This window comes from Xenopus laevis, chromosome 2L (assembly GCF_017654675.1).
Source record: "Xenopus laevis strain J_2021 chromosome 2L, Xenopus_laevis_v10.1, whole genome shotgun sequence".
In the NCBI taxonomy this organism is placed as follows: domain Eukaryota; kingdom Metazoa; phylum Chordata; class Amphibia; order Anura; family Pipidae; genus Xenopus; species Xenopus laevis.
In genome coordinates, this window is record NC_054373.1 from 170,665,495 (window position 1) to 170,693,251 (window position 27,757).

The following is a 27,757-nucleotide window of genomic DNA, read 5'->3' on the forward strand; positions in this document are numbered from 1 at the left end:
CACAAATAATAAATAATTAAAACCAGTTGCAGTTGTCTCAGAATATCACTCTCTACATCATACTGAAAGTTAACTCAAAGATGCACCACCCCTTTAACACCACCTCATCTGGATGTAAATGGAACTCAAAAACCACAAATAAAATATAAAAACCAATTAGAGAGAGAAAGAAATAGATAATGGGAGAAAGATAGAGCACTTCTTTCCTTTAATCATAACAATTTACAGTATATATTGTATTTCTCTAGAAGTAAGTTTGACTGTATAGAAGGGAATTATGTTCATGCTGTGAAAACAGGACAGGGACCCATTTTAGGTCCTAAACCACAGGTTTCATTAGTGTGAATAGCATCCTTCCACATGCTTAAGACTGTCTCGCTTTGAGAGTGTCTGTATGGGACTACGTTGATTTGTTCAGACAGATGAGTCCTGCTTGTCTCTCGCCAGCCGTCACTCTCATGGTGGAACAGGTCCTTGTGTTCATCTTTCTTTGTCACATCAATTACATCCAGCGAAGAGCACATTCAGCGGTGCGTTATTGGTGTGTAATGTATATAAATTATGTCTTATTCATGCAGCCAAATGAACTGAAACAAACCATTCCTGACCATTGTATTCTTGTTCTTGTACCATGTGTGTGTAAATGTGATGCCTGGTAGCTGGTACTAGTGTTGGCTTTGCAGCCATTTAGTAGAATGACAAGAATATAACAGTAAAGGCTATCTACCAAGGGCTAAATCGGCAAAGGACAACTCATTTATTAATATGGCACCAGCAAGTTATGCAGCACTGCAGTAATGAGACCCACAGGGTAGGTTTATTTACCAAGTGTGCGTCCCATATCTTCTGCCAGACCATAATTTGCAATTTATTGAAAATTAATTTAACCTAATGTAAACATCTTGTTTTAAAGGAATAGTTCGGCCTAAATAGATAGGCTGTGCAAAATAAAAAATGTTTCTAATATAGTTAGTTAGCCAAAAATGTAATATATAAAGACTGGAGTGACTGGATGTCTAACATAATAGCCAGAACACTACTTCCTGCTTTTCAGCTCTCTAACTCTGAGTTAGTCAGCGACTTGAAGGGGGGGACACATGGTACATATCTGTTCAGTGAGTTTGTAATTGATCTTCAGCATTCAGCTCAGATTCAGAATCAACAGTTATGGCCCATGTGGCCCCCCTTAAATCTCTGATTGGTTACTACCTGGTAACCAGGGTAACCAGTCAGTGGAAACCAAGATAGTTGAAAAGCAGGAAGTTGGGCTATGTTCTGTTATGTTAGACATCCAGTCTTTATACATTACATTTTTGGCTAACTAACTATATTAGAAACATTTTTCTATGTTACACAGCCTCTCTATTTACCCAGTTTTTATTTTTACACTGAACAATTAATTTAACACAATATTAGTGTTGTATTTTGCAAAAGGACACCTAACCACAAGCCCCAGTACTTAATTGAGCACCTCTCAACCTCTGTAGCCTGTTGTAGCCCAATATGTATGCTCTACCATTTGGTTCTGAACAACTTTTTAATTCCTGGACCATGTATTTCCTGGCCCATATTTCCTATGTAGGTATCTGAGGGCCCATGCCAAAGGGACAGGGTGACAGTATTAGAAGTGTGGGTCTCAATGGATTATATATATAAAAAAAATGTTATACTCTGGTAAAGGGCACAATGTTATTATGGAAACCTGTAATAAAGTACAGGTAGTAGTGGGTAGTGTGGATCACATATCTTTTGCCAGACCATCATTTGCTTGGCTGTTTCATGCTTCCTTGTACATCATGACCAGCTATATGGTGGGCAACAGTTGCAGGTCATGGTTATGGGTCTGTTGTCGGATATAAGTAAATATGCAGTTTGGTGATTCTGCTCTGAAAGCCAACTTGAGGCATCTTACCCATTGCCGCTTACTTTTTGCATTCCTACAGTGGTGAGGAGGGGCACTGGTTCAGACAGAGCAATTGCACTCTCTGTGCTAGAAGAGCCAAAATTCCACTTTAGCTATTAATAGCTTGCCTCCAGATGAAGGTAAGGATCTGGCAAAAATGTGTCAACCCCATCTTTACTAGAGTGGACTTCTGCTATAAATAGATCCTTGCTCATCTGGAGGACATCACAGTAAGTCTTTTAACCCCCATCCATCATACATATTTTTTCCTTATTGTGAAAGTTCAGATTGGACCTCACGGACTCATGAGAGTTTCCTTATACATTGGTCATAATATTTTCTCCTTTATTCTGGTTGGGTACAGTTAGGCTGCATGTCTTGTCAGCTGAGATATTGGCTCCTACATGTTTGTGCCATTTCATAGTTACGGAACCACTGCTCTTAGGCCAGACACATGTAACTGTGTTAATTAGCCGTTGTGACCATGGAGCCTTATTTGCCTTTAATTGCTATGTTGCATTACCTGGTCCAAGATCAACTAGTTTGTCAAAGTTCATACCAGCATTACTAAATTGATGTAAGACGCTTGTAAAAAATTCTTCTGCTATGGTCACAAAACCTGTGGAACTCACTTGATGGGTATGAGAGATTGATGTGGTCAAGGAAAAATAGAATTGCATCCTAAGGAATCCATAACATCCCACCTTCCAATTGCATCTAATAAGTGGACCTGCTTAGAACATAATGGGGCTCATTTATCAACACTGGGCAAATTTGCCCATGGGCAGTTACCTATAGCAACCAATCAGTGATTAGCTTTTTGAAGCCAGCTGCAAGTAGAACAATGAATGCAGCAATCTGATTGGTTGCCATGGGTTACTGCCCACGGGCAAATTTACCCAGTGTTGATAAATCACCCCCAATGTCTATAATTAGGGGACGTGAGGTATCTATTACAAATTTACTTGTATTCAAACCCACATAGCATATCAATAACCAGCCACTCAAAAGACAAGACCTCTTTGGGTGAGGGACCATGACTCTCATCAAACGGCTTGTGGAGGCCATCGTTTATTCTTCCACTTACACCCAATTCATTCACCCAGCCTCAAAGAGTTGGGAATGAGGAGGGCTACTTCACTCCCTATCCCACCCATGCCAGCTCGGAAGTAGTGCAACTCAGAAATCTGGACAATTAGGCAGCTAGTCCTGCATTCAATAAGGGAACATTATGCATCACTATGCCTTTTACTTAGAATGGTTCCCAGTAACCACTATTTTACATCATTTGTCTTCAAGAAAATGCAGAGAACTAAACATTCAGCTCCACTTTTTTTCTCTTTATTCGTGAATAAAAAGTGCATGGGTTCTTCTAATCTTCAGGTCATTTTTATTACGATAAATTATGCAAATGCCATTGTACAGAAACCACAGTCAATTGAAAGCAATTCACCATATCTGATTAAGAAAGAGTCTGGGTCCGTTGAGAATTTGCATGGAAAATGTTCTATCTCATCTAAATCTGTCCGGTTAATGTCACTGAGCTGTTGTCATTCCGTGACAGCCCCTCGGGATGGAAATTGGGTCACCTAAGGTAATTGAGCAGGGATAACTTTTCATCCAGAGGTTCTATTTGTTAGCCTTTTTGAAGCAATACAAATATAATTTTTTTTATAGATTTTTCATTTTGCATCATTTTTCAGGCTATTCGTCGAGGAACCTTAAATGGCATTCCGTAAAATACATGCATATCTAATGAGAAGATAATCTTTAACACCAGTTAGTGCCAGATCTTCAGTACCATAATATTTAAGAAATATCTTGTTCTTCAAGATATAACTAAATATATATATACATATATATATGTAGTTTTATATATATATATAGTTATATATAGTTATATATAAGATATAACTAAATAAACTGGCTAATATCTTCCACCTACATTTGGTTGTATCCCTAGTGGGACTCTACAGCACTTGCTGGATTACCCTTCTTTAGTAGCCTGAACTTGCCTAGAAGGACACTTACCTGAAGCTATTAAGAGTAATTTTTGATCCTTGCATGCTGACCCAATACAACATGGTAGTTTGTAGGCAGTAGAACGTGCATCATTTTGGAGGTCTTGGTGGACGCCATGTAAAACTCCACTGCAAGAGTTTTCTGTAGAAATTGAATTTGCTGCTTCCCAATGTATTTGTCAACATATTTCCTACCCAATATCCTATTATTGAAACTTTGGACCATAGAGATGCCATCTTACCTTATCTTCATTCTTACCTTATCCTCATTGCCAGCTCCAGGCTCAAATGAAACCACTATGTGAGGGAACGGTCACCAGCTTGCCATGTGAACATCTTGGTGGAGTCAGTTAAGGCCAAATTTGGGAAATTGGGGTGTCTTTAGGGATACAAGTGAATGAACCACCTAGACCTGTCCCAACCAGGTACAAATTACATGGTCTGAAACTGACACAAAGGAAGGCAAACAAGATGGATACACTCCTACCTGACCCCAAAATGGATGTCCAGATTTCTGTAACCCCCAGAAACGAAGAAACTTTGCAGATTTGTTGTCTTCATGTTTGAAAGGAGCTTAGAAAGGAAATAAAAGAACCACAGTGAAGTACAGTTAATAAGAATGAATTGACTGGCCTTTTAGTGGTCCCAAGAGCAGGTGGAAACCTTTTATGCTCTACATGTAAGCAACGATCTAAACATGTTTTCTAATGTGAACTGACTGATTTAATCTAAACTGACTGATGATTCAGTTATTTCTATTAGGCAGAACTTGGTCCATGAAGTCCTTAACTGACAGTATATGACCACACAACACATCTTTCTTCACACGTGACATTCTTATTCCCTGAAATGTTTCTAAAACAGAACCTAATTTACTGACCACATTCACCATACTGAAGTCACAGCTTGCACTTTTTTCAGTGAAACTTAAAGGGGTGCTGAAACATATTCACCCTCTTTTCCAAAATAACTCTATGGATGCTGGGTTAATGTGGCCTTTTTATAATTCTTTAAAATAGAACCCACAATACTTATTGATGGACTTTAGGGTTTTCAGATGACATCAGAATTAAAGGAATGTTTCAGAACGAAAAAAAATATAACACTTGGGGGTTATTTATTAAACTTTGAATTTTTCTGGTCTGGCTTTTTTGGGGCAAAACTCAGAAAAAATGTATTATCCCCAATGCTGAAAAAAATGGCATCCAAAAATCTGCCTTCTCAGACCTGTCGAGGTCCTGTATAAGTCAATAGGGGAGGCACCTATGCAAAACTGAATTTATCGTGGTCTTCAGTGGGTTTAGCCTGAAAGTCTGACTTTTTTGAGGTTTTTCGGAAAATACCTGAAAAATTGTATGATTTGGGTGTCCGCTCAGTTTGTTTGTGTTTTTACCGATCTGATTAAATCGAGTTAATACTGTATATTAATAATTAAGGCAAATTATTAATAAATAAGGCAAAATCTGACATGGGAGTTTGGTTGAGCTTTTTTTATTGGGACAATGAGAAAAATTCATATTTTAGTAAATAACCCCCAAAAAATTACTGAAATCCCAATACTTTAACAGAATTTCAGTAACTTATGGTAATGCATCTGTAAGGGTGGAAATTTGATCATTTTCAGCAAAATAATTTTGTTTTTTCAAATAAATAGTCAAAAATAGAAGTTTGAAATTATAAATAGGGCCCTGTAGGTTATTTAAAGAAGAAGGAATGCTATTTTGGCTCATTGTTAGCTTACATTTGTGTACAGTCCCTCGAGAACTACCCCAAATCCTTTCTTAAAATGTTGGCTTTGGTTACTCATTTTGTTCCTGGTTGCAATCTCCATCTTGTTAAAGAAATGACTGCAATGATGCACTGAGATATTTAGAGCTATGGAAATGGTAAGATATGAAGAAAAACATTTTTTGGGGGTTTAAACCTTTCTTTTCCTTGGCTCTCATTTTTAGGTTCTGTTGGGACAAATCTATTACTGCTAAAGTCACTGAATATTATCTGCTTGGACCATTGAGGAACCAAAAATGAAGCACTTCATGCAGTGAGTATTCTACTGAGTATTCTACCGAGTATTCTACTGTGTGTTAATAACAAACAGAGACATAGGCTAAACTCACTTCTTCAGTAATGAGGATAATCCAGGTCGGGTTTTACAAAGCCATTGAAGGCTATTAGTTGTTTGTTATAGAATAAGATTTATAAGATAAAAAGCTGGATCATTATCTCAGTGATGATGATGATGATCTCTGTATTTTTCCACATTCATATGTAATTGTGCCAGAATGTGTCACATGTCAGGGAATTCTGGGAACAGTGGGTGTTTACTATAGTAACAGAAGGGAATAATCCAGGGCAACATGGGACCCCCAAATGTTGTAGAACTTCAGCTCCAACTCCTAGCACATACAGTTAGCATACAACGAAATCTGGGAGGGTGCAGGTCTCACATCCATGATATACGGTAATATAATGGTAAACTCTACATGATGTCTTGGGGTTGTTGGGGGCATCGGTTCTATTGAGACTTCCCAAGAGCTGGATTAGGTTCGGGATTCGGCCTTTTTCAGCAGGATTCGGATTCGTCTGAATCCTTTTGCCTGGCCGAACCGAATCCTAATTTGCAGATTCAAATTAGGGGCGGGGAGGGAAATCGCGTTACTTTTTTGTCAAAAACAAAGAGGTAAAAAATGTTTTCCCTTTTTCCACTACTTATTTGCATATGCAAATTAGGATTCAGTTTAGTATTCGGCCGAATCTTTTGCGAAGGATTCGGGGGTTCGGCCGAATCCAAAATAGTGGATTCGGTGCATCCCTAATAAAAAGTGTGCCATTCAGAACACACCGTTACTGCCTTATATGGAATAGTTAATGAACACATTTTATTTGAAATTCTCATTAGCAAAAAAACTTACAAATATTATATATGAATAGAAAATGAAATTTGAGGCTCCCACAATGTTCTCTGACCCCCTTATTGTTGTAGTTTTTTATAAGTGCAGTCACCCTCAGTTTTCCTTATTGTATTTAATCTCTTAACCTTAATCATCTCTTGTGAGTCAAGAGACTTCTAGTGGAGAAGTCATTTGACAGGATATTGTATGCATAGTAGATTCATCATTTTTAATATTCTTGGAGGAAATATGACAATAGTGAGATTTTGCTCTGAGTATACTTTTAGCTTTTTTTTCTCTGAGCATACTTTTAGTTATTTACTTTGAGCATACTTTTGGCCCTTTATGTTGAGTTTACTGTTAGTTCTTTACTCTGAACATACTTTTAATTATTTACTCTGAGCTTACTATTAGTTCTTTACTCTGAGCTTAGTATTAATTTTTTTACTCTGAGCTTACTATTAGTTCTTTACTCTGAGCATGCTAATAGCCCTTTTCTCTGTTTATATTGTTAGCCATTTATGCTGAGGTTTTTCTAAGTTTTATACTGTTAGTCTTAAACCCGGAGCTTGCTTGTAGCCTTTTACTTTGAGCATGTTATTAGCTGTGTGCTCTGTGCACACTATTTACCCTTTACTCTGTGGACACTATTAGCTAGTTACACAGTGCATGTTATTATGACTTTACTCAAGCATACTATATAATAAGCTTGTTTCTCTGTACATATTAGTTATTTATTCTGAAATTTGTACCTTTGTACTTTTAAAATTTTACTTTATTTGAAGCATATTTATAGTTCTTCAATCATACCATTATAATCCTTTACTCAAGCATACTACTAGTCCATTCCTTTTTTGCATGTCAGTTCTTAATTCTTGAAATACTTTGTCATTAACACTAAACAAGCACATACCCTTTTCCTTTTTGCATATTAGCCCTTTATTCTGAAAATACTGTTAGCCATTTACACAAAATTTGCTATTAGCCATTTACTTCCTTTATTTTGAAAATACAAGTATGGGACCTGTAATCCAGAATGCTTGTGACCTGGGGTTTTCCGGATAACGAACCTTTCTGTAATTTGGATCTACTAGAAAATCATGTAAACATTAAATAAACCCAATAGGCTGGTGTTGCTTCCAATAAGGATTAATTATATCTTAGTTGGGATCAAGTACAAGCTACTGTTTTATTATTACGGAGAAAAAGTAAATCATTTTTTAAAATCTCGATTATTTGGATAAAATGGAGTCTATGGGAGACTGCCTTTCCGTAATTCAGAGCTTTCCGGATAACTGGTCCCATACCTGTACTAGTAGCCTGTTACAATAAACATACTATCAGCCCTTTAATCTAAGCATTATATTAACCTATTACTGTAAGCACACTATTAGTCCTTTACTGTAACCATTCTCTTAGTTCATTACTTGAGCATACTATTACCCCTATGCTTAGCCCTTTATTCTGAGCTTGCTATAATTATTTACTTTGTGCAAGTCCTTTATTTAAAGCTTTGTCAACGCTCCATAGCAATACTATCCCCATGTATAAGCAAATTGACCTTCAGGGCTAAGTCAACCTTGCAATTCGCATTAGACTATAATGTCAATTATGATAGCCTTTGCCTATTTCATCCATTCATTCATTATGTTTAGTTTTTTTCCCTCTATCAATGAACCTTCTGTCGAACTCAAGTCTGGAATATAGACTGCTGGTTTGCTAGTTCCAATAACTGGAGCAACCTAGCAAAAATTGGCCTGATACACATGCTACTGACATTGTATCGAGCCGTCATGTGCCATTTTCAGAGCAAGTTTAAAAAGCAATAAAATGAAGACCGACTGCAGAGATGATAACCACCATCTTCAACATACTGAGCGGCTTATTTTCTAATACAGATGCTAAATTGATGACTGTACTTACCCTTAGCTACCAATCAGATCCTTACTTTTATTTGCTTACTGTTTGGGTTGTCATGAATTTATGTTAATAAATTAAACCTATGTTCCTTTAAATACAATCATTCTGTATTGGTTTCGCTTGAATTCCCCCATGTTCGAACTTTACATATTGGGAGCTGAGCTTCGATCAATAGGCCTCCTGCCAATTCAGCATCAGTGCCTAGTTAGAGTCGGGGCTATGCACAGCCTACACAGTGTTTTCTCTTTCAGAGGAATTATAAATCGCAGTACTTGGTGCCTCGGGCATACTTCTTTCATGGCTTTCCAAAAATAAGGCAATTAGGAGGAAGGGAAAGCCTATGAATAAGGGGTTTCTTTTTGCTTAGCCTTTTGCAGAGTACAAAGATCCAGCTGAGAGAGAAGAGGGAAGCAGTGCATTATGCACAGAAATGGCTCTGGCTAAATGATTTGTACATGTTATTATTAACTTTTATTTATATAGCACCAGCATATTTTGCAGCGCTGTAAAGTAAATGTGTTTATACTACGAAATCACATTAGTTACATAAATAGAACATATGGGCTTACATACATCACAACCAATACTGGTACAAAAGGTGAGGAAGGCCCTGTGCAAAAGAGCTTACAATCTAAAGGGAAGGGAATGGGAGTGGGCAAGATTTATCGACTGCCAGTGCAAATATTTCCATTGTAATGCTGATGCCTCTCACTAAAAGGAAATCTGTACCAGTTGCACATTAAAAAATGTAAATTTGACAGTAAGTTAAATATTTTCGTTATGCTTAACAACCAACATGTGTGTTATATAGACCAGTAACTTGTCTTTCAGGCCTTCTACTATTCATTTTCCAGTCTCTGATTCAAATCAATGTATCAGTGCAGGGATACCCTCATTCCAAAGTTTCTTTTCTGAATTTCAATTTCATTCTTAACCTTCATTGGTGTCTTCAGAATACAATTCCCATCAGTATCCTTAGTCTACAAGAAAGTGGAAGGGTGTTACTGTGCTAAGCACAGACTAATAATGAAGAAATATGGGTAAAGTAACTTTACCTGGATAGGATTAAAAATGCAAACTACATCATACTCAAAGTTAATTTAAAGGTGAACAACCCCTTTAAAGGAGAAGGAAAGGCAAAAAGTAAGTAAGCTTTATCAGAAAGGTCTATATAAATACACCAGTAAACCCTCAAAGTAATGCTGCTCTCTTTCCTTTTATTGTGTATACATGGACTTCTGTATCAGACTTCCTGTTTTCAGCTGCAATCTCCAGGGCAGGGCTTGAGCATGCTCAGTTTGCTCCTCTCCCCCTCCCTTCTCCCATCCCTGCTGTAATCTGAGCTCAGAGCTGTAAGTGAGCAGGGAGAGATTCAGGCAGGAAGTGATGTCACACCAAGGTTATATGGCAGCTTCTATCCTAAACAAACAGAGACAGTGTCTAGAGCTGTTTACTCAGGTATGGTTAAGCATCCTGTAGAATAAATATAGCATTCTAGATTGCAATTTTGTGGCTAATATGTTGGCAATAAACTGTCTTGGAACTTTCCTTCTCCTTTAATGACCAAGAGGTCAACTGCTTTTGTCCAAAAGCCAAGATATGGGGACATGGCCAGATCATTTGAAAAAAGTCAGACGTGACCTCTTCACTTCTAGGGCAAAAGTAGTTTGTAGTCCATCCCATTTGTTTGTACTTATATATAAAGGGGGAAAATGTTTACATTAAATTAACAGGTTTTTCTTTGAGATAAGAAAATGTTACTGGTTTCTATTGCCTCTTCCCAATCAGCTGAGTAAGGCCCAGTATTTTAGCAGTCCATCACTTCAAAGTAAGGTTGCCACCTTTTCTGGGAAAAAATACCGGCCTTCCTATATATTTATGTTTTTTCACTATTAATAACATTGGGCTCAACCATGATTTTTACCATGATTTTTTGATAAAATACCGGCCAGGTGGCAACCCTACTTCAAAGTGGAGCTGCATGTCCTGGGCCAATAGTAATAGTAAGCAACATGTGTCCATATCATCACTATATTCATTGGGGCAGGTCTTGATACCCCTAGCTTTTGCATCATTCTGACGTGCTAGCTAGGGAGAGTGTCAGCGCATCCAAGGTGCTATGGAGACTTATCAATGGTTCTAATTGAGCAACTAAAGCACCGAAGTGATTACACCCGCAGGTTTGTGATTAATTGATACAACACATAAAATGAAACGCTTAAAGATCTGGGGTACAATCCTGGACTCCCATGCAAACCAGTTCAGGCGATGATTAATGGAATGACTGACTCATTGCTGACATTAAAACTTCACCTTTAATTGGAAATATTTAAAAATAATAAATTGGGCCGACCCATACAACACACCACACATGACACCAGATTCACTGCATATTGTCAGTCGTGCAGTGCAGGACTGTTGCCTTAAAATACACACAATTAAAAGGGGCCCTGACGAAGCCATTTGAGCGGCGAAACGTGCAGGGCATTGTAGGTGGATGGTGGGGGACAGCTCCCATCCTGTCCCAACGTAGCTAGGTAGAACATTTTACACAAATACATTTACCGGGGTTCTGTTTTTTTTTTTTTTAATTACCTCTACCATGTATACTTTATAACAAAATCTTTTGGAAAGAACATATTAAAACATCATCAGAACAGTTCCATGATTTATTGCCAGATGATGCAGAAATACCCTAATATAGCAAGGCAGACAGCTTGTTTGCAAATCAGCTCTGTGTATCGCTGAGTTTTGTTTTGCAGGTGACATATCTGTGGTTAGAGGGGCAGAGGCAGTTGAATAACACAGAGCTCCTACCTTCATGTCCATTAGATAAAGATAGAAGCTCTGAATCCGAGTGGGAGGAAGGGGGCATGAAATGGATGTTGCCATGGAGATGTACCTTGCAGATTTCAGAGGTGAGAGATGGTGTGATACAGCCAAACCCTCCCAAAGCAGAAGCGGGAAATTGAGACATGAAGCTGGATAGTATGCAGCTATATTAAATCCCTTTAGATGGAACACAAAATTCTATTTAAAATATTTATGTGTGGAATATTGCTTTATTTACACACACCAAAAGGTAAAGACTGGTTTAGGGTTTGTATATTATGCAAAAGGAGAGTTTTTTTGACATTGTGGTCCTAAAGCAGGACCTTCATCAGGAACAAACCTTTTTGCTGTTCCTGACGATATTATTTGCTGTTCCGAAGGTCCTGGTTTAGGTCGAAACATTGAATAAACTCTCGTTTTTTACATAATATACAAACCCTGAGTGTGCCAGACTTTACTTTTGTTATATATACAGGGTTGGACTGGGCCACACCTTCTCAGATAATCTGCCGAGCCCCAAGAAAAAAGTGTGTGGCGTGGAATGCACCGGAGTTTGTGCAGGGGGCCCCTGAAGTGTGGAACTAGGTGGAACCCCCCGTGCTCCAGTTTGACCCTGGATATGTATGTGTGTATGTGTGTGCAAACAAAGCAATATTCCACATATAAATAATATAAATATTTTAAATTGAATTTTGCCTTCAATCTAAAGGGATTTAATATAGCTGCAAACTATTATATCCAGCTTAGTGTCAATTTCAATTTCCCGCTGCTGCTGTGTTCCAGTCTTTACCTTTTGCTTTACATTAGTATATATAAGTTGCAGAAAATGCTGTTGCACTCTAGGGACTTTTGCAAATAAAATTAACTTTATTTAGATTGATGTTTCGACCCTTACTGAGGTCTTTATCCTGCAACTTTTATATACTCTTTCTGTTAGCACCAGGGCAGAACCTCATTTTAAGTGCGTGCAGTTGTCTCATGGAATAAATATATATATTTATATAAATGGCAGGATTTTCCTCCAATTATTTTGCTTTTCAGTATATGAAACCAAGACATTTTCTGTAAGCCCCGGGGACAGGGAGAATAATGTAGAGCCAGGAGCCTAGTCTTAAGAAAGCTGTTTATATAGGGAAGGGAATGTAACCACGGTGCTAGACCATTTCTGATTAGACATGGGAGAGCTTGCGGCTGAGATGGAGTGTGATGAGCTGTGAAGCTCAGAAGGAAGGGGATGGAAAGGAGGACAATTTTTTCATTTAGATTTGAGTTGCTGATTCAGGCCTAACTTTAGTACTGCCTCAAGAAGCTTCTAGATTCAGGTTTAGCTTTTAGATCAATGATCCCCAACCAGTGGCTCATGAGCAACATTTTGCTCACCAACCCCTTTGATTTTGCTCCTAGTGGCCTCAAAACAGGTGCTTATTTTTTAATGCCAGGCTTGGAGGCAAGTGTTGGTTGTATAAAACCTGTCTCCTGTAGGCTGCCAGTCCACATAGAGGCTAACAAATAGCCAATCACAGCCTTTATTTGAGGACTTTTTTCATGCTTGTATTGTTCTCCAACTGTCTTTTTATTTGAATGTGGCTCACGTTTAAGAAAAAGTTTGAGGTCGCCTGTTTTAGGTAGCCTTTCCTGCTCTTCTGACTGTAGCAGTAATTTTGTAGCAGCACTATGCCCTGCTTGGGCCTTCCATTACTCATTTGCCAGCATGGCCTAGTGCACTTAGGGACGTCTACCAGAACTAATGGGAACCCAGGTTGTGGCTGGATGAATAAGAACCAGGTGAAAGCTGGACAACAAATGTATGGTCATTACTCCATCTATGAAACAAAAGGTCCATAAAGTTCAACAGGCCAGAGGAGGCACAGGACATTAAAAAAGACCAAGAGAAGCTTAAGTGGTAATTAATTATATGTAAATGATCATACTTATAGCCTAAGTGACAAACCTGATATAGCTTCACCATGCAAATAGGTATCCTATTCTCAAATGCGTCCCCTTCCCACCCATTCTAGAGCTCACTCTAAATACTTGTCAAATATGCACCTGGCAGTAACTCATAGCAACCAATCAGTAATTAGTGTTTTTAGCCAGCTGCAGGTTAAACACTAAAAGCTATAATCTCATTGGTTGCCATGGGTTACTGCCTAGGTGCAAATTTTCCCAGTGAAAATATGAAGGTGTGGATTACAGTACACACAAAATTTCTCTGTTCAATGATAAATATTGGACTAGATTCAATGCAAGCTCTCCTAACTTAATTCTAGATTTTCCAATAGAGCCAGATGCAATTCAATGAGACAAATATTATCAATAGTAATGAGTGAATCTGTCCTGTTTCTCTTCGGCAAAAAATCTGTGCCAAATCTTTTTCTCACTCCAAATGCATTAAAGTCAACGGTTGTTTTTTCTTGTGATCTTTTTGTCTATGGGGAAAACTGGAACTGAACTCTGTAAGTTTTTTTTATCCTCAAACTGAATCTTAGCCAACATGTTTTAACGTGATAAACCATAAAAAAAGGTTTTCGCATTGTTTTGAACTTGGCCCCCTATAGCTAAATGTTTGAATGAATTTGTAATGGAAAAAGATCTGCCTCCACTACTCTCACCTCGATACATACTGAAGTTGTACTTAACCTTTCATTATCCAACAGGTCTCTGTCAGAGGTCCCACGTGATTCAGTAGGTAATGAACTGTAGGGTACAACAATTAAAAGTAATTCAATTCATGATATCATCATTTCTTTCCCTAGAGTGCTGACTTCGTGCATTTTTGATGCAAACAACCATAGACCAACAGAGACAGTACAATAACTTGCAGGTAACATTAGGTAGTGAGCTTCTCTCCTGTCCTTCGCTCTATCACTCTCTACTCTTAGTAAAGGGGTTCTTTCCCCAACATTTCTAGCTTGATCCAAGATGTATTTGCTATACTGACAATCCTTGCTTAACCTATTGAATTGCCTCCCTGTTTATCAGCATGTAGAGCCTGTTGAGGTTGATTATGATGGACTTTTTCAGTACCTGATATTTACCATGGGATAACACCATCTTAATATTATTACTCCTATTCCAGTATAAAACTACCAATAATACCATTGATAATTGGCCTGTGCCCACTGTGTTAAATAGTGTGCCCCTGTATTTTAATGATACCTTCAACTGAACAAGCAAAGTAAGTTACCTTTATTGGAACAAGCAAAGGAAGTTTGAACTTACTTTTCACTCACAGCCAAATAAATTGATCTCAAACTGACTGGTGAAGGGGTCCATTCTCAAAAAGAGATCATATACCTCAATCCATCCCCAAGCTGGCAATAAGTACAGAGCTCTTAGGCCCTTGGTGCTACTGATTAACTAAGTCTGTACTAGCCCAGTGAAAATAAAACTACCACTATATATCCCCCCATGGAAGACAATCCATTCTGTGTGCCTGGAGCAGTGGCTAGAGAGGGCTTAGCCTAAACAGCAGTAAGGGAGGGATTTCAGCACAATGCCTCTTTGCTCATATAGGCCCTCCTAGAAGCTCAGCATGGAAGTCATAAACAGTGGGATTTGGGGGCAGGCATTTTTTTGCTGTTCTATATATTCTACTGTATGTCCATTGGGCGAATACAGAAAAGATATAATGACAAAATGTTCCCCAAGTATTTTAATTCAGGAAACATCCCAGAAGGCCATGACAAGGTGGTATCTAGTTCCGAAAAGAATTTCAAAATGGTACCCATCAGCACCCTCGACATGCTTCCACGGCTGCAGCTAGAGTGGCTCCTACCTGCATGTTTGGTGGTCCTGCCCTAAGGTAGTTCGATTCTGGACCAGAATCTATACAATGATTACAGGTTACAGGGTTAAATTAAAGTAAAACTCCTGCAGAAGCGCTCCTTCATGGAAGAGTGGCAGGGAGTAACAAATATGGTAGAAAGTTAATTAGCCGAATTTTCTCAGCTGCATAGCTAAGGCTTGGAAAACACCCTCACTTGACCTACAACAAGTTAAAACTAGACTTGATAATTACATGGTAATGGAGAAACTCACTTTTGTAGCTAGTGGTGAACTGGACAACTTTCATAAGATTTGAGATCATCTATGGATCCACTATAGAGGCTTAACAGTGTGATATTTAACTCAGTATTACAACTCCTGAATACCCGCCAGTAATAGCCCATTCCACAGGAATAACCATGTATATGCCTTCATTTGTACTGACGATACCCCAATGGATACAAACTTTACAATGCTACCTGTTATTGTTGATAACAATTTATTTATTTTTTTTCTCTATTATATTTCTTTTTTTTTTCTTTTAGTCCTTCTACATTTTTCTTTTAAATGACATAATATATACTCCACATTTTGTAGATAGCAAATGCAAAAGAAATAACAATATGATGTGGTTGTAAAATGATATATGTTTAATACAGTTCAGTTCAGTACAGTGTAAAATGTAAAATGCTTTAATACTGTAATATGTCTTTTTATTTTTCTATTTTTTCTTTTCTCTATGTTATTACAAAACAAAATAAAAATATTATTTAAATAAATGTGGTATCCCACTTGGGGAAAGTGGTATCCCACTTGGGGTTGCAAAATTTAAGGCACCCCCAAGTGATTGTATTTACTTTCCTGAAACCCTGGGCCAGTGCTCCTATCAGCAGAAAACGGCAGAGAGCACCATGGAGGGATCCTCTTCCAGCATCTTCTTTCTTCTCGCGGCTGCGTGTGCATTATAGTAAGAAGCCAAACTTTAACTAAAAAGTCGGCTGTTTCGTTCTACTGCGCATGCGTCTACCACAGGGAAATTTGAAGAAATAAGAAGCCAGAAGAGGATTGCTCCGTGGTGCTTGCTGGAATAACCTTGGGCCAGTGCCGTTTTCTGCTGATAGGAGCACTGGCCCGGGGTTTCAGGTAAGTAAATACAATCACTTGAGGGTGCCTAACATTTGGCACCTCCAAATGGGATACCACTTTCCTTCTTCTTTAACACATAAAGTACCCTAATCTTCCCAAAATAAGCATTGTGCTTCTGTGATGAATTACGCCCTTCAATCTATGAAGCATGGTGTTATAGTAGCTTTTAGTGGGTGGAGGGCAGATTGAAAGACTACAGGGCACCATTGTAGATAAATGACCCATGTGAGTCTATAAAGCATGAACCCATAGTGGCTTTTTATGGATACAGTCGACACAAGGCTGCCCTTTGGGTTTGTTCCTTTAAATTAGAGTGTTAGAATTTGACATTATTCCCAAGGGATTTTGCAGTAAATCCCACAAACCATTAATTTGGCTAGAGCTCATTTTTTTCCATTCAAGAAATGCAAGATTACATAAGTAAATATTTTAAGCCAGTTTAAAAAACCTTCACTGTTCTCATAGAGGTCATTGTTCCAGTTGTTCTGCCTCACATCCCTGGGAGACCTTCCTTCTGTAAATTTCATAAGTGCATTTTCTTCTTCCTCTATTTGAATTCCTGCTATTTCTGCATCCTCCTTCCACGTATCAGCTCAGCTGGGGGAATACAAAATATTATTAGCACAAATAAAAACAGGTTGTTGGCCATGAAGCTGTACAATAAATTGCAGAAAAGGGAAATTGTGACCTAAGGCAACAAAGTGGCTTCATCATTTGACTATATACATAATTAGTGAGAACTGGAAACACATCTTTGATTTTGAGAAAAAATGAAAGACAAGGGCTGCAGTATTTACATGTCTAGAGAAAGACACCAAAGTGAGAAGGTTGTTTTTTGTGATGTATTCGGCAGGAGTGATGGTTAATGAGTCTACCTGACATTCCCATGACAGTAGTGGTTAAGCCAATGTTAGTTAGCATTCTTTTTAGCCATATTGTCCATCCACTGTGTAGTGTGCTAATCGGCAAATCTAGGACATAAAATTCAATGTTATAAAGGAGATAAAGGGGAACACTATGGCCGCAGTCATTTGAGTTGTTATGTAGGACTGCAAACCTCACCAGAACTCATCCTGGTTTCATTAGGTGCATTAGATGTTGGGGCCACTCAATGTATGTCTTGTAACATTGTTTATGATCTTAGTGCAGCCATTCCACTGGTATGAGATGCAGGTGGGCTTCCTATTTGAATCTAATCTTCAGAATATAAAGGGCAGCCTGACCGAACACTTCTGGGTCAGAGCCTAAGACCCAGAACCAGCATCAGCTACTACTACTTATTTCATGTCATAAAAAATGTTTCCTTCTCTGCCCAGAGAGTTACACCATCTATACCAGGGGTACTGGCCCTGTTCCTATGTGGATCAGCACCTTGTTTAGACATAAAGAGGCTGATGTAATAAAAGCTGCCAAATAAAGCTACTTGCTGATTGGTTGCTATGGGTTACTAGGCTACCAATCCACGACCAGTGCAATAACCCATAGCAACCAGTCAGCATATAGCTTTGAATGGTCTAGTGCCGTATGAGTAAATAAATTATTTAATGGTTGCTTTGGTTACAGCTCTATATCATCCTTCTTATTGGCTTTCTGATTCCCTATCAAAATTGTTAGGGTTTGTTAACCTGGATTTTTTTAAAAAAAATCTGAATAGAAAAGTAACTGTTTAAACCTTTGTACCTTAATGTCATAGTTAAAATATTCTTATATTGGCACTGTTTTGTCATTGCATAACTAGGAAATATTGTGTATCTCCTACAGAATGGTGGTTAAGGTGTGGATATACTTCTACTGCATTTGTCTGTGGCGTTGCTTGAAATTCATCTTGCGGAAGCTGACGGGCCGCTGTGAACTGCAGAGAATCTGTTACAAAAATAAGCCCGGCGCTGGCCGAACGCTAAAATTAGGTATGTGCCATGTTTCTAGGGATATTGGTGACTGTCAGCTTATATGGTTACGGTGTAATAATCAGCATAATGTTGCACACAATGAATCATTGTCAGGCACCTCCTAACAGTAATAAGTGCAAACAAGTACAGGGAAATATGTGGTGACCCGTGGGCCCTACACTTGCTTGCCCCTTACCAGCATGCCATTATAGAGGTACAAGCAGGGGCACCAGCCGTCACAACGCACATAAAGGGGGTTATTTATTAAAGTCCAAATGTCAAAAATGTTTTTTTAACTATAAAATCCAAATTTTTGTGGGAAAAAAAACCTTGAATTTTTCTAGATTTATTATACCCCGAGAATGGAAAAAGTCAGAATCAGAAAATCCGGCATCCCAGACCTGCCGAGGTTGTATATAAGTTAATGGGGAGAGGTCCCTATACTATTTGGATGTTTCTGTGGTCTGCGCTGGAATTAGCCCAAAAATCTGACTATTTCTGACATTTAGGGCAAAATTCCTAAAAATTCTGGCATTTTGGGAAAAAGTCCAAAAAAATTGAGCGATTTGGGGGGGAAAATAAAAAAAATCGTATGATTTGGATTTTCACAAGATTTTATCGAGTTTTTCCCCAATCTGATGAAATTGTGCTTTTTTTAATAATAAATTAGGTCAAATTGTGGATTCTAGTTTGACTTTTTTTTAATAAAATCATCATAAAAATCAGGATTTTGATAAATAAAGCCTTAAGAGTTCTGCTTATGACAGCTGGACCCCAGACATTAGTACAGGCAGCACAATAATAATAGGGAAAGCAAAGCTTGGAGCACTAGAACCTGCCTACAACAGATGATGCCAGCTATACAGGGTGCAAAGTATGAAAACCATCTGAGCTTGCACCTGTATTTAGCACTTTGCAGCCTGCCCACTCGGGCCTGGATTTGTGGAAAGGCCACCAAGGCCTGGGCCTAGTGTGGCAGGATTTTAGGGGGCAGCATGCTGCCCAACTACACCCACATTGGTTCATTGGATGCACAGGAGCTATGATAGTTTTTTAAATTTCAAGTTTTGTACAAGTTGACTCTAGTGTGTATTTCTCCTCTGGTCTACCCTTTCCTACCCTTTCTAAACTCCTAGGGGCCTGTTTATGATTGCTCAAGTTTTTTCAGCTTGATCGATCATCTTGATGATTGCTCAAGCCAAAATAGGCTCCTTAATGTAGGGAAGAAGGAGATTTGCTATGACATTGATTTAGGGTTGCCACCTGTTCAGTTTTGACCCAAACACTTCAGTTTTTCTGTTTTGGTCAGAACTCTTTGTTTCAGCCTTGTGAAAGCCAAACAATAATCGGGTCAATAACCACCTTTGATGTCAAAACAACACCCACATGAGGCACAACCACGCCCTCAAATATCCTAACCCCACTTTCACATGTTATTGCTCCAGCCCCTGATGCCATCATTCTGCCCCCTTGTTCGTTTTTTTGCAGAATTCAATGGTGGCAACCCTACATTGATGCATGTTGTAATTTCCTGATTATATCCATCATTTAATGCATTTAATTTACACACAAAATGTTTTTGCAGAATCTTCCCTGAAGTCTTCAAAGAGCAAGGTAAGTGATCTTCTGCCTCTGTAGTTTATGACATTAAATGCATCACATGACTGGCTTATTCTGACATCACCATCTCACTGTTTATTTCCAAACGATCAACACAACTAAATTTGCAAGTGTATTGTGTTACGCTGGGCACATACAGTTATGGCTAGAAACAATTATTGACCAGGGGGCAGCATCACAGATTATACACGTATGGTCTATTAAAGATTGTTTTACAGTATGGCCACTTTGGGATTCCCATATATCACACACCTGTTATAAAGGTATGGGATCTGTTATCTGGAAACCCCGTTACCTAGAAAGCTCCAAATTACTGAAAGGCTGTCTCTCAAATTACAGACATGGATGGATGAAAGGTCCCATACCTGTATGTTTATTTTGGGTTACTAAAAATTAGTTCATCTGATAGTACAGGTATGGGATCTGTTATTCGGATACCCGTTATCCAGAAAGTTCTGAATTAGGGAGAGGCCATCTCCCATATACTCCATTATAATCAAATAATCCAAATTTTTTAAAAATAATTTCCTTTTTCTTTGTAATAATAAAACGGTAATTTGTACTTCATCCAAACTAAGATATCATTAATCCTTACTGGAAACAAAACAATCCTATTGGGCTTATTTAATGTTTATATGATTTTCTAGAAGTCTTAAGGTGTGACAGAAATTACAGAAAGATCCTTTATCCGGAAAGCCCCAGGTCCCGAGCATTCTGGATAACAGGTCCCATACCTGTATCACTATAAACTATATAGTCAATAATGTATCCCTTATTGTAAAATATAATAATATTATAAGTCACAAGGCGTTCCATGACCATCTAAAAGCACAATGCATATAATAAACAGGGCGTACTTTATGTATTATAATACACAAGTTTTAGTGAGTCATGTGACATGACATCACTAAGAGCCGTTTATGAAGATATAATTTACAAGATATATATTTATATATATATGTGTGTGTATATATATATATATATATATATATATATATATATAATATATATATATATAATATATATATATATACAGTATATATATATATATTCATGTAGAAAGCTGACGCACACTGGGATTTATCAAAATAAAACTTATTTTATTGGATCAATATAAGATCCAATAAAATAAGTTTTATTTTGATAAATCCCAGTGTGCGTCAGCTTTCTACATGAATATATGGTTTTCACTAAGGGTCGAATTTCGAAGTAAAAAATACTTCGAAATTCGACCCTCGAATTGAAATCCACTGCACTTGTCTGCTAGGTGTCATTTTTGGAGTGAGACATGTGCACCCAATTCTTTAGAGGCAATTGTGATGCGGCAATTGATAAAGGCCGCTGTGAGAACCCTGGAGCTGTCGTTTAGATTAGGAGGTGGCAGTAGTTCCAGGGTTACCCTACATCAAGAGGCACAACTTCAAAAAAATTTGGAACAGGAGGAAGGCAGTAGCATAGAGCTGAACCATATAGAAGTGCAAGGAGCACACATCGATGCAAGTACCTATAATAAATGCAATTTTTGAAGTAACTGACCAGCCAAGTGCAACTGCATTTATGGTCATGAATGACCTCTAGTGCCTTATTATGGAAATGGGATCTGTGCAAAACTGTCATCATTCACTATGTGAAGCAGATTAGTGGTACAGTCCACAATGGCGGGAATGGGCAGGTTACAGGTATTTAATAACAACTTTGTGGGGGTTATTTATTGAAGCTCGAATATTTTAAAGGGGAAAACTAGGATTTTTCAAATGGAAGAAAAATCCTAAATCTTTTGAGATTTATTATACCCCGAAGCAGCCAAAAGTCCAAATCCGTAAATACTCCATTTCAAACCTATTGAGGTCCTGTAGAAGTCAATGGCCGATGTCCCTTTTCCAATTTGAAGATACCGTGGTCTACTATAATCTGAAAAATGTGTGGTTTTGCGCGATAACTCAAAAAAATCAAGTGATTCGGGAGTCAAGTCCAAAAAAATTCGTACCATTCAAGTTTTTCCAAAATTTTATCGAGACTTTCCCCCAACTAAATTTTTCGAGTTATTTGATTAATATTTAAGGTAAAATCGTGGATGGGAGTTTGGTTGAGTTTGTTTTATTGAAATTATGAGAAAAATTATTAGAAAATAACCCCCTCAGTGTTTTATTCTCCAGTTCAGAATCTATAGAAGGCTCACCTTCAATTTTAATTCTATGGATATTTTATCCCCCCACAAATGCCTCCCAGTTCCCCCCTTAGCTAATCAGCCTAAATACTAAACAATGCAGACTCTGTTGTTTGTTTTTAGGACCATTTGTTTCTACAGTTCAAGCAGCTTTCTTAAATCAAAATATACTAATCTTCTGAACTGGGTTTTACTACCGTCCTTACAGCACAGGAAAGAGGATTATGCTCCAGTGACAGGGAAAAGTGGCTTAGGAAAAGGGAAGCTGCACGGCTGAGAAGGAACAGTGTATATAGTTACTGTATATCTAAAGGGCAGTGCTGTGCAGTTTGTGTTGAGAGACACTGGTAGTCAAAATATCCATTGTTGTTAAACTTAATACAGGTATGGGATGCCTTATCTGGAAACCCATCCAGAAAGCTCTGGATTATTAAACCCATTTCCCATAGAGTCCATTTTTTTTTTTCAAATAATTCAGTTTTTTAAGCATTTTTTCTCTTTTCTCTGCAATAATATAACAGTACCATGTACTTGATGGTAACTAAGCTGCCTGAATCCATTTGGGCGCAAAACATCCCTACTGGGTTTATTTAATGTTTAAATTATTTTTAGCAGACTAAGGAGGTTATTTACTAAACTCAGAATGCAAAAATCACAAAAAATTTGTTATTTTTTTTTTAATATAAAATCTGACTTTTAAAAAATAATTTTTTTTTTTGGAATTTATTAAACCCCGAGGATGGAAGTCTAAATCAGAAAATCCGGCATCTCCGACCTGTTGTAATATAATGTAATATAAGTCAATGGGAGCAGTCCCAATGATTTTTTTGGGTGCGCTGGGTTTCGTGTAATACCCTGAAGTTTTCGGGCAGAAAACATAATCGGAATTTTCGGATGAAAAAATTGTGAAAATCTGATTTTTTTTTTTTCCGCAAACAAAATTTTCGGGAAAGTGTATTAATAAATAAGCCGAAAAAACCTATGCAGATTTGGTCTTAGTTTTTTTCAGAAAATATTTAGATAAATTTGGTCTTTGATAAATACCCTTAGGGTATGAAGATCCACATTACAGAAAGATCACCTATCTGGAAAACTCCAGGTCCTGAGCATGCCAAATCAAAGATTCTATACCTGTATACCTACAGTGTATATATTCTGAAACTCAATTTTGGGGGAAGGAGGGCATTCCAAGAAAAAACATTTTTCTTTATTTAAAATGCTTTGGTACTGTAAAAATATCTTGGTTTTTTTTTTTTGCAATTGTGTGTGTCAAATGAATTTACATAATTACAGTTACATAATTAAGTCCATCAAATTCAACCCTTTCAAATAAAACCCAGTGTCCATACATTCTTACACTCACACCAACCCATACATACACTAGGGGGCCGCCGATTCATCAAGGGTCGAATATCGAGGGTTAATTAACCCTCGATATTGGACTACGAACTAAAATCCTTCGACTTCAAATATCGAAGTCGAAGGATTTAGCGCAAATGCTGCGATCGAACGATTCGAAGGATTTTAATCCAACGATCGAAGGAATATCCTTCGATCAAAAAAACTTAGGCAAGCCTATGGGGACCTTCCCCATAGGCTAACATTGACTTCGGTAGCTTTTAGCTGCCGAAGTAGGGGGTCGAAGTTTTTTTTTAAAGAGGCAGTACTTCGACTATCGAATGGTCGAATAGTCGAACGATTTTTAGTTCGAATCCTTCGATTCGTAGTCGTAGTCGAAGCTCAAAGTAGCCTATTCGATGGTCGAAGTAGCCCAAAAAACACTTCGAAATTCGAAGTTTTTTTACTTCGAATCCTTCACTCGAGCTTGATGAATCGGCCCCCAAATATACACCAATATCTATACTAATTGTAGATTTTAGTATGACTTTATGATATTATGGGCCAGATTCAATTCAGTAAATTGTTCATAGATTCTATTATATTGCTCATAGCTTATATCATATAGTTCCTAGATTATATCATATAGTTCCTAGATTATATCATATAGTTCCTAGATTATATCATATAGTTCCTAGATTATATCATATAGTTCTTAGGTTCTATTGCATTGTTCGTAACTTCTATCACATTGTTCATATTGCTCAATAGAAGTTATGAACAATGCAATAGAACCTAGGAACTATATGATATAATCTAGAAACTATATGATAGAACCTTTGAACAATATGATAAAACCTAGGAGCAATATGATAGAATCTAGGAACTATAGATTCTATCACATTGCTCATTTGCTCACAGATTCCATCATTTTGCTCCTAGGTTCTATCACATTGTTCATAATGTCTATCAAATTAATTTGCTTATAGATCCCATCATTTTGCTCATAGGTTCTATCATATTGTTCATACATTCTACAATATTGCTCTTCGATTCTATTGTATTGTGCATATTCTCTTTTGTGTTCCGTGCAGCTTCTGCAGAATGCCCCGTCCGTTCATCCTGATGCCATTGAGAAAACTATAGAAGACATTCTGACTTTGAAAAAAGTTAATCTTGACACAAACCCACAGTGAGCCTCCCTTTATTTCTCTGCATTGTAATATTAGCTCTAAATGCTGGCACTGTATGGATGTTCTTTGCCCAGGGTTTCTCCAGTAGTGCTAATTGAAAGCTTTGGTATATGGGAAGGATAAATTGTCAATTCAAAGAGATTAAAGAGCTATAGGGAGGTGATGAAATGATTAGTGTCTCACATTATGATGCCTAGTTAGAAGCATTGATTGTAAATGTATATTGTGCTGAGACTTTAATTGCATTTATAACAATGACAGCAGTGGTAGGATTTGTCACATTTGCAGTTAAATCACATGGATTTAGAAAAATTATATGATAATATGTCATGATTTCAACGTGTAAAGCACACATGAAGCGGTTTTTTATTCCCACTTACTTTGGGCATGAAAAAACTTGTATAGAGAGAAGTACAGTACAATAAAATGTAACAGTACATTTTTGGAAACACAAAGCAAAATTGTCTCAGATACACAACATTTAGAAAGCTAGGCTCAGATTTAGGAGATTAAGGGAAACAGTTGCTTTTTTTGTGTTACATGGGGATAAATGCATCTCCAGTAGATATGAATGCTGACCTACCTACATTCTGGTACAGATACAGTATGTGACCTGTTATCCAGAATGCTTGCGACCTGGGGTTTTCCAGATAACAGATCTCTCTGTAATTTGGATCTTCATACCTTAAGTCTACTAGAAAATCATGTAAACATTAAATAAACCCAATAGGCTGGTTTTGCTTCCAATAAGGATTAATTATATCTCAGTTGGAATCAAGAACAAGCGACTGTTTTATTATTACAGAATAAGAGCAAATCATTTTTAAAAATTTGGATTATTAGATAAAATGGAGTCTACAGGAGATGGCCTTTCTGTAATTTGGGGCTTTCTGGATAACGAGTTTCCGGATAACTGATCCCAGACTTGCATTAGAACTCAGCAGATCTTTGATAAGGCCCATATTTTGGATCCTGGGAAGAGATATCTGCAACACAGACATGTTATCCCCTGAAAGAAGCAACTAGAGTTTGGGGGAAATGTGGAAGAAGGCAAAAAGGCATAATCTAATACATTTATAGGATCCATATCCAGAAACCCATTATCTATAAAGCTCTGAAACAGTGGCGTAACTAGATGTAACTAGCCCCCAAAATGTATAGAGGTTGACCTGATGTACCAATATTTATTGAAATGGTATGTTAATTAGGGCCTCATGGGTCCCCTGCAGCCGCAGGGTCTGCTTCCTCTGTAATTACACCCCTGCTCTGAAATACGGGAAGGTTGTCTCCTATAGACTCTATTTGATCAGATAATTCAGATTTTTTTTTTTTAATGATTTCCTTTTACTCTGTAATAATAAAACAGTAGCTTGTACTTGATCCCAACTAAGATATAATTAATCCTTGTTTGTAGGAAATCAATCCTATTGGGTTTACTTAATGTTTAAATGGGTTTTTTGTAGCAGACTTAAGGTATGAAGTTTCAAATGATAGAAAGACCCCTAATCCGGAAAACCCCAGGTCCCAAGCATTCTAGATAACAGGTCCCATACTTTCACCATTCACCATATTCATTGACACTTTATAAGAATGGTATGTTTAATTATTGTAAAGGTTGGTTCGTGCCCACTGGCTGCACTTGAGGGCTGGGCATGTAATTAATCAGTCCACAATTTATCTATTTTTTTTATATCTGTTAACCTGAGACACACGTCACAGCTGGTGGAAGGGGGGGGGGTCTTGTTTATATAGAGCTCATTATCTAATTGTAAATACATTCTCCTTATTACAAATGTAGGGGAGGAGAGCCATTTAGGGTAAAAAAACAAGGCAATGATCCAATATAGGCATAGGTGTAATGTTTAAATGAAGAGTATGTAGGTGTATACTGCCCCTTTTAAAGCTAAAATCTGTAGGGGACTTTTAGGGGTAGGTATAAGCACTTGTTATTAATATAATCCTTTCCTTGTGACTAGGTTGGCTGTGTCTCTCCAAGCCTGCCTCTTGCAGATCGTGGGCTACAGAAACCTAACAGTGGAAATTGAAAAGCTGCGTCGGGAGGCCTATGATTCGGAGAACCAGCAACATGAAGAAATGCTTTTAAAGGTCAGAAGGTCTACTTATTAAAACTCCTTGCAGTCAGGGGTGATCCATGAATACAAAAACTCCAGCTTTATTGAGGCTACTGTATGATTATATCACCCATGTATGTGGCCTAAGTGATACTGGTCCACAGGCAGCTCCAGCAAATCCTTAAAGTCATACATCAGAAAACTATTGGGGTAATATATAAAAGCAACTTTGATTTGCCATGTATTTTTACTTGTAATGCAGCATTCCCCCCAACCAAAAACAATCCAGCATAATTGTGACTGCACTCCGAGTTGCGTCCCTTGCAATTGCATCCAAAATGGACGCACTCCCGCTTACGTCTTGATGCTAATTGTGTGCAAGTTGCATGTCGCATTTTCAGAGCCAGGGGTGCATCACTTCAATGCATTCAACACAGTGCACTTTATGCAAACAGCTTCAGGAACACGGGTACTACCAGTTTGTCCAAGATAGCGGTAGTTCTAGGGTACACTAGTGTCAGGGTTTTAGGGTGGTATATCATTATCCTGAAATGATATGATCCATTATCCGGAAATCCATTATCTGGAAAGCTCCAAATTACATAATTCTTCTTTTAAAAATGATTTCCTTTTTCTCTGTAATAAAAACAGTAGCTTATATTTGATCCCAGCTAAGATATAATTAATCCTTATTGGAAGCAAAACCAGCCTATTGGATTTATTTAATGTTTACATGATTTTCTAGCAGACATAGGAACTGTTATGCAGAGCAGTCTGGATAACAGGTTCCATTCCTGCACTGCCTACTATTTTGGTCACAAACTATCTGTCTCTGATAATCAATAATCAAGATGATTTATATTTAAAATTTAAATATTAAAGTTGCATTAATCTATAACATTGTACATACATGGAAAAAAGACTTTATTAAATCATCTGGTACTAAAGGAATTGTATCCCAGATGCACCACGATTATTCTTTGTAGTTCAATGTTTC

At 37.6% G+C, this 27,757-nt stretch overlaps 1 protein-coding gene across 3 annotated transcripts in view; it reads left to right on the top strand.

Moving 5' to 3' along the window:
* Positions 1–27,757, top strand: part of elmod1.L (ELMO/CED-12 domain containing 1 L homeolog) — a 59,411-nt gene that overhangs the window by 17,246 nt on the left and 14,408 nt on the right. For 2 of the 3 annotated variants that reach the window (XM_041580785.1, NM_001127735.1), the window contains 5 exon segments: positions 5,877–5,965; positions 18,243–18,388; positions 19,956–19,984; positions 24,590–24,687; positions 26,665–26,794. In XM_041580785.1, the coding sequence (XP_041436719.1) occupies positions 5,949–5,965; positions 18,243–18,388; positions 19,956–19,984; positions 24,590–24,687; positions 26,665–26,794 (420 nt within the window). In that variant the 5' untranslated portion in view covers positions 5,877–5,948. 3 annotated transcript variants of the gene reach the window in all.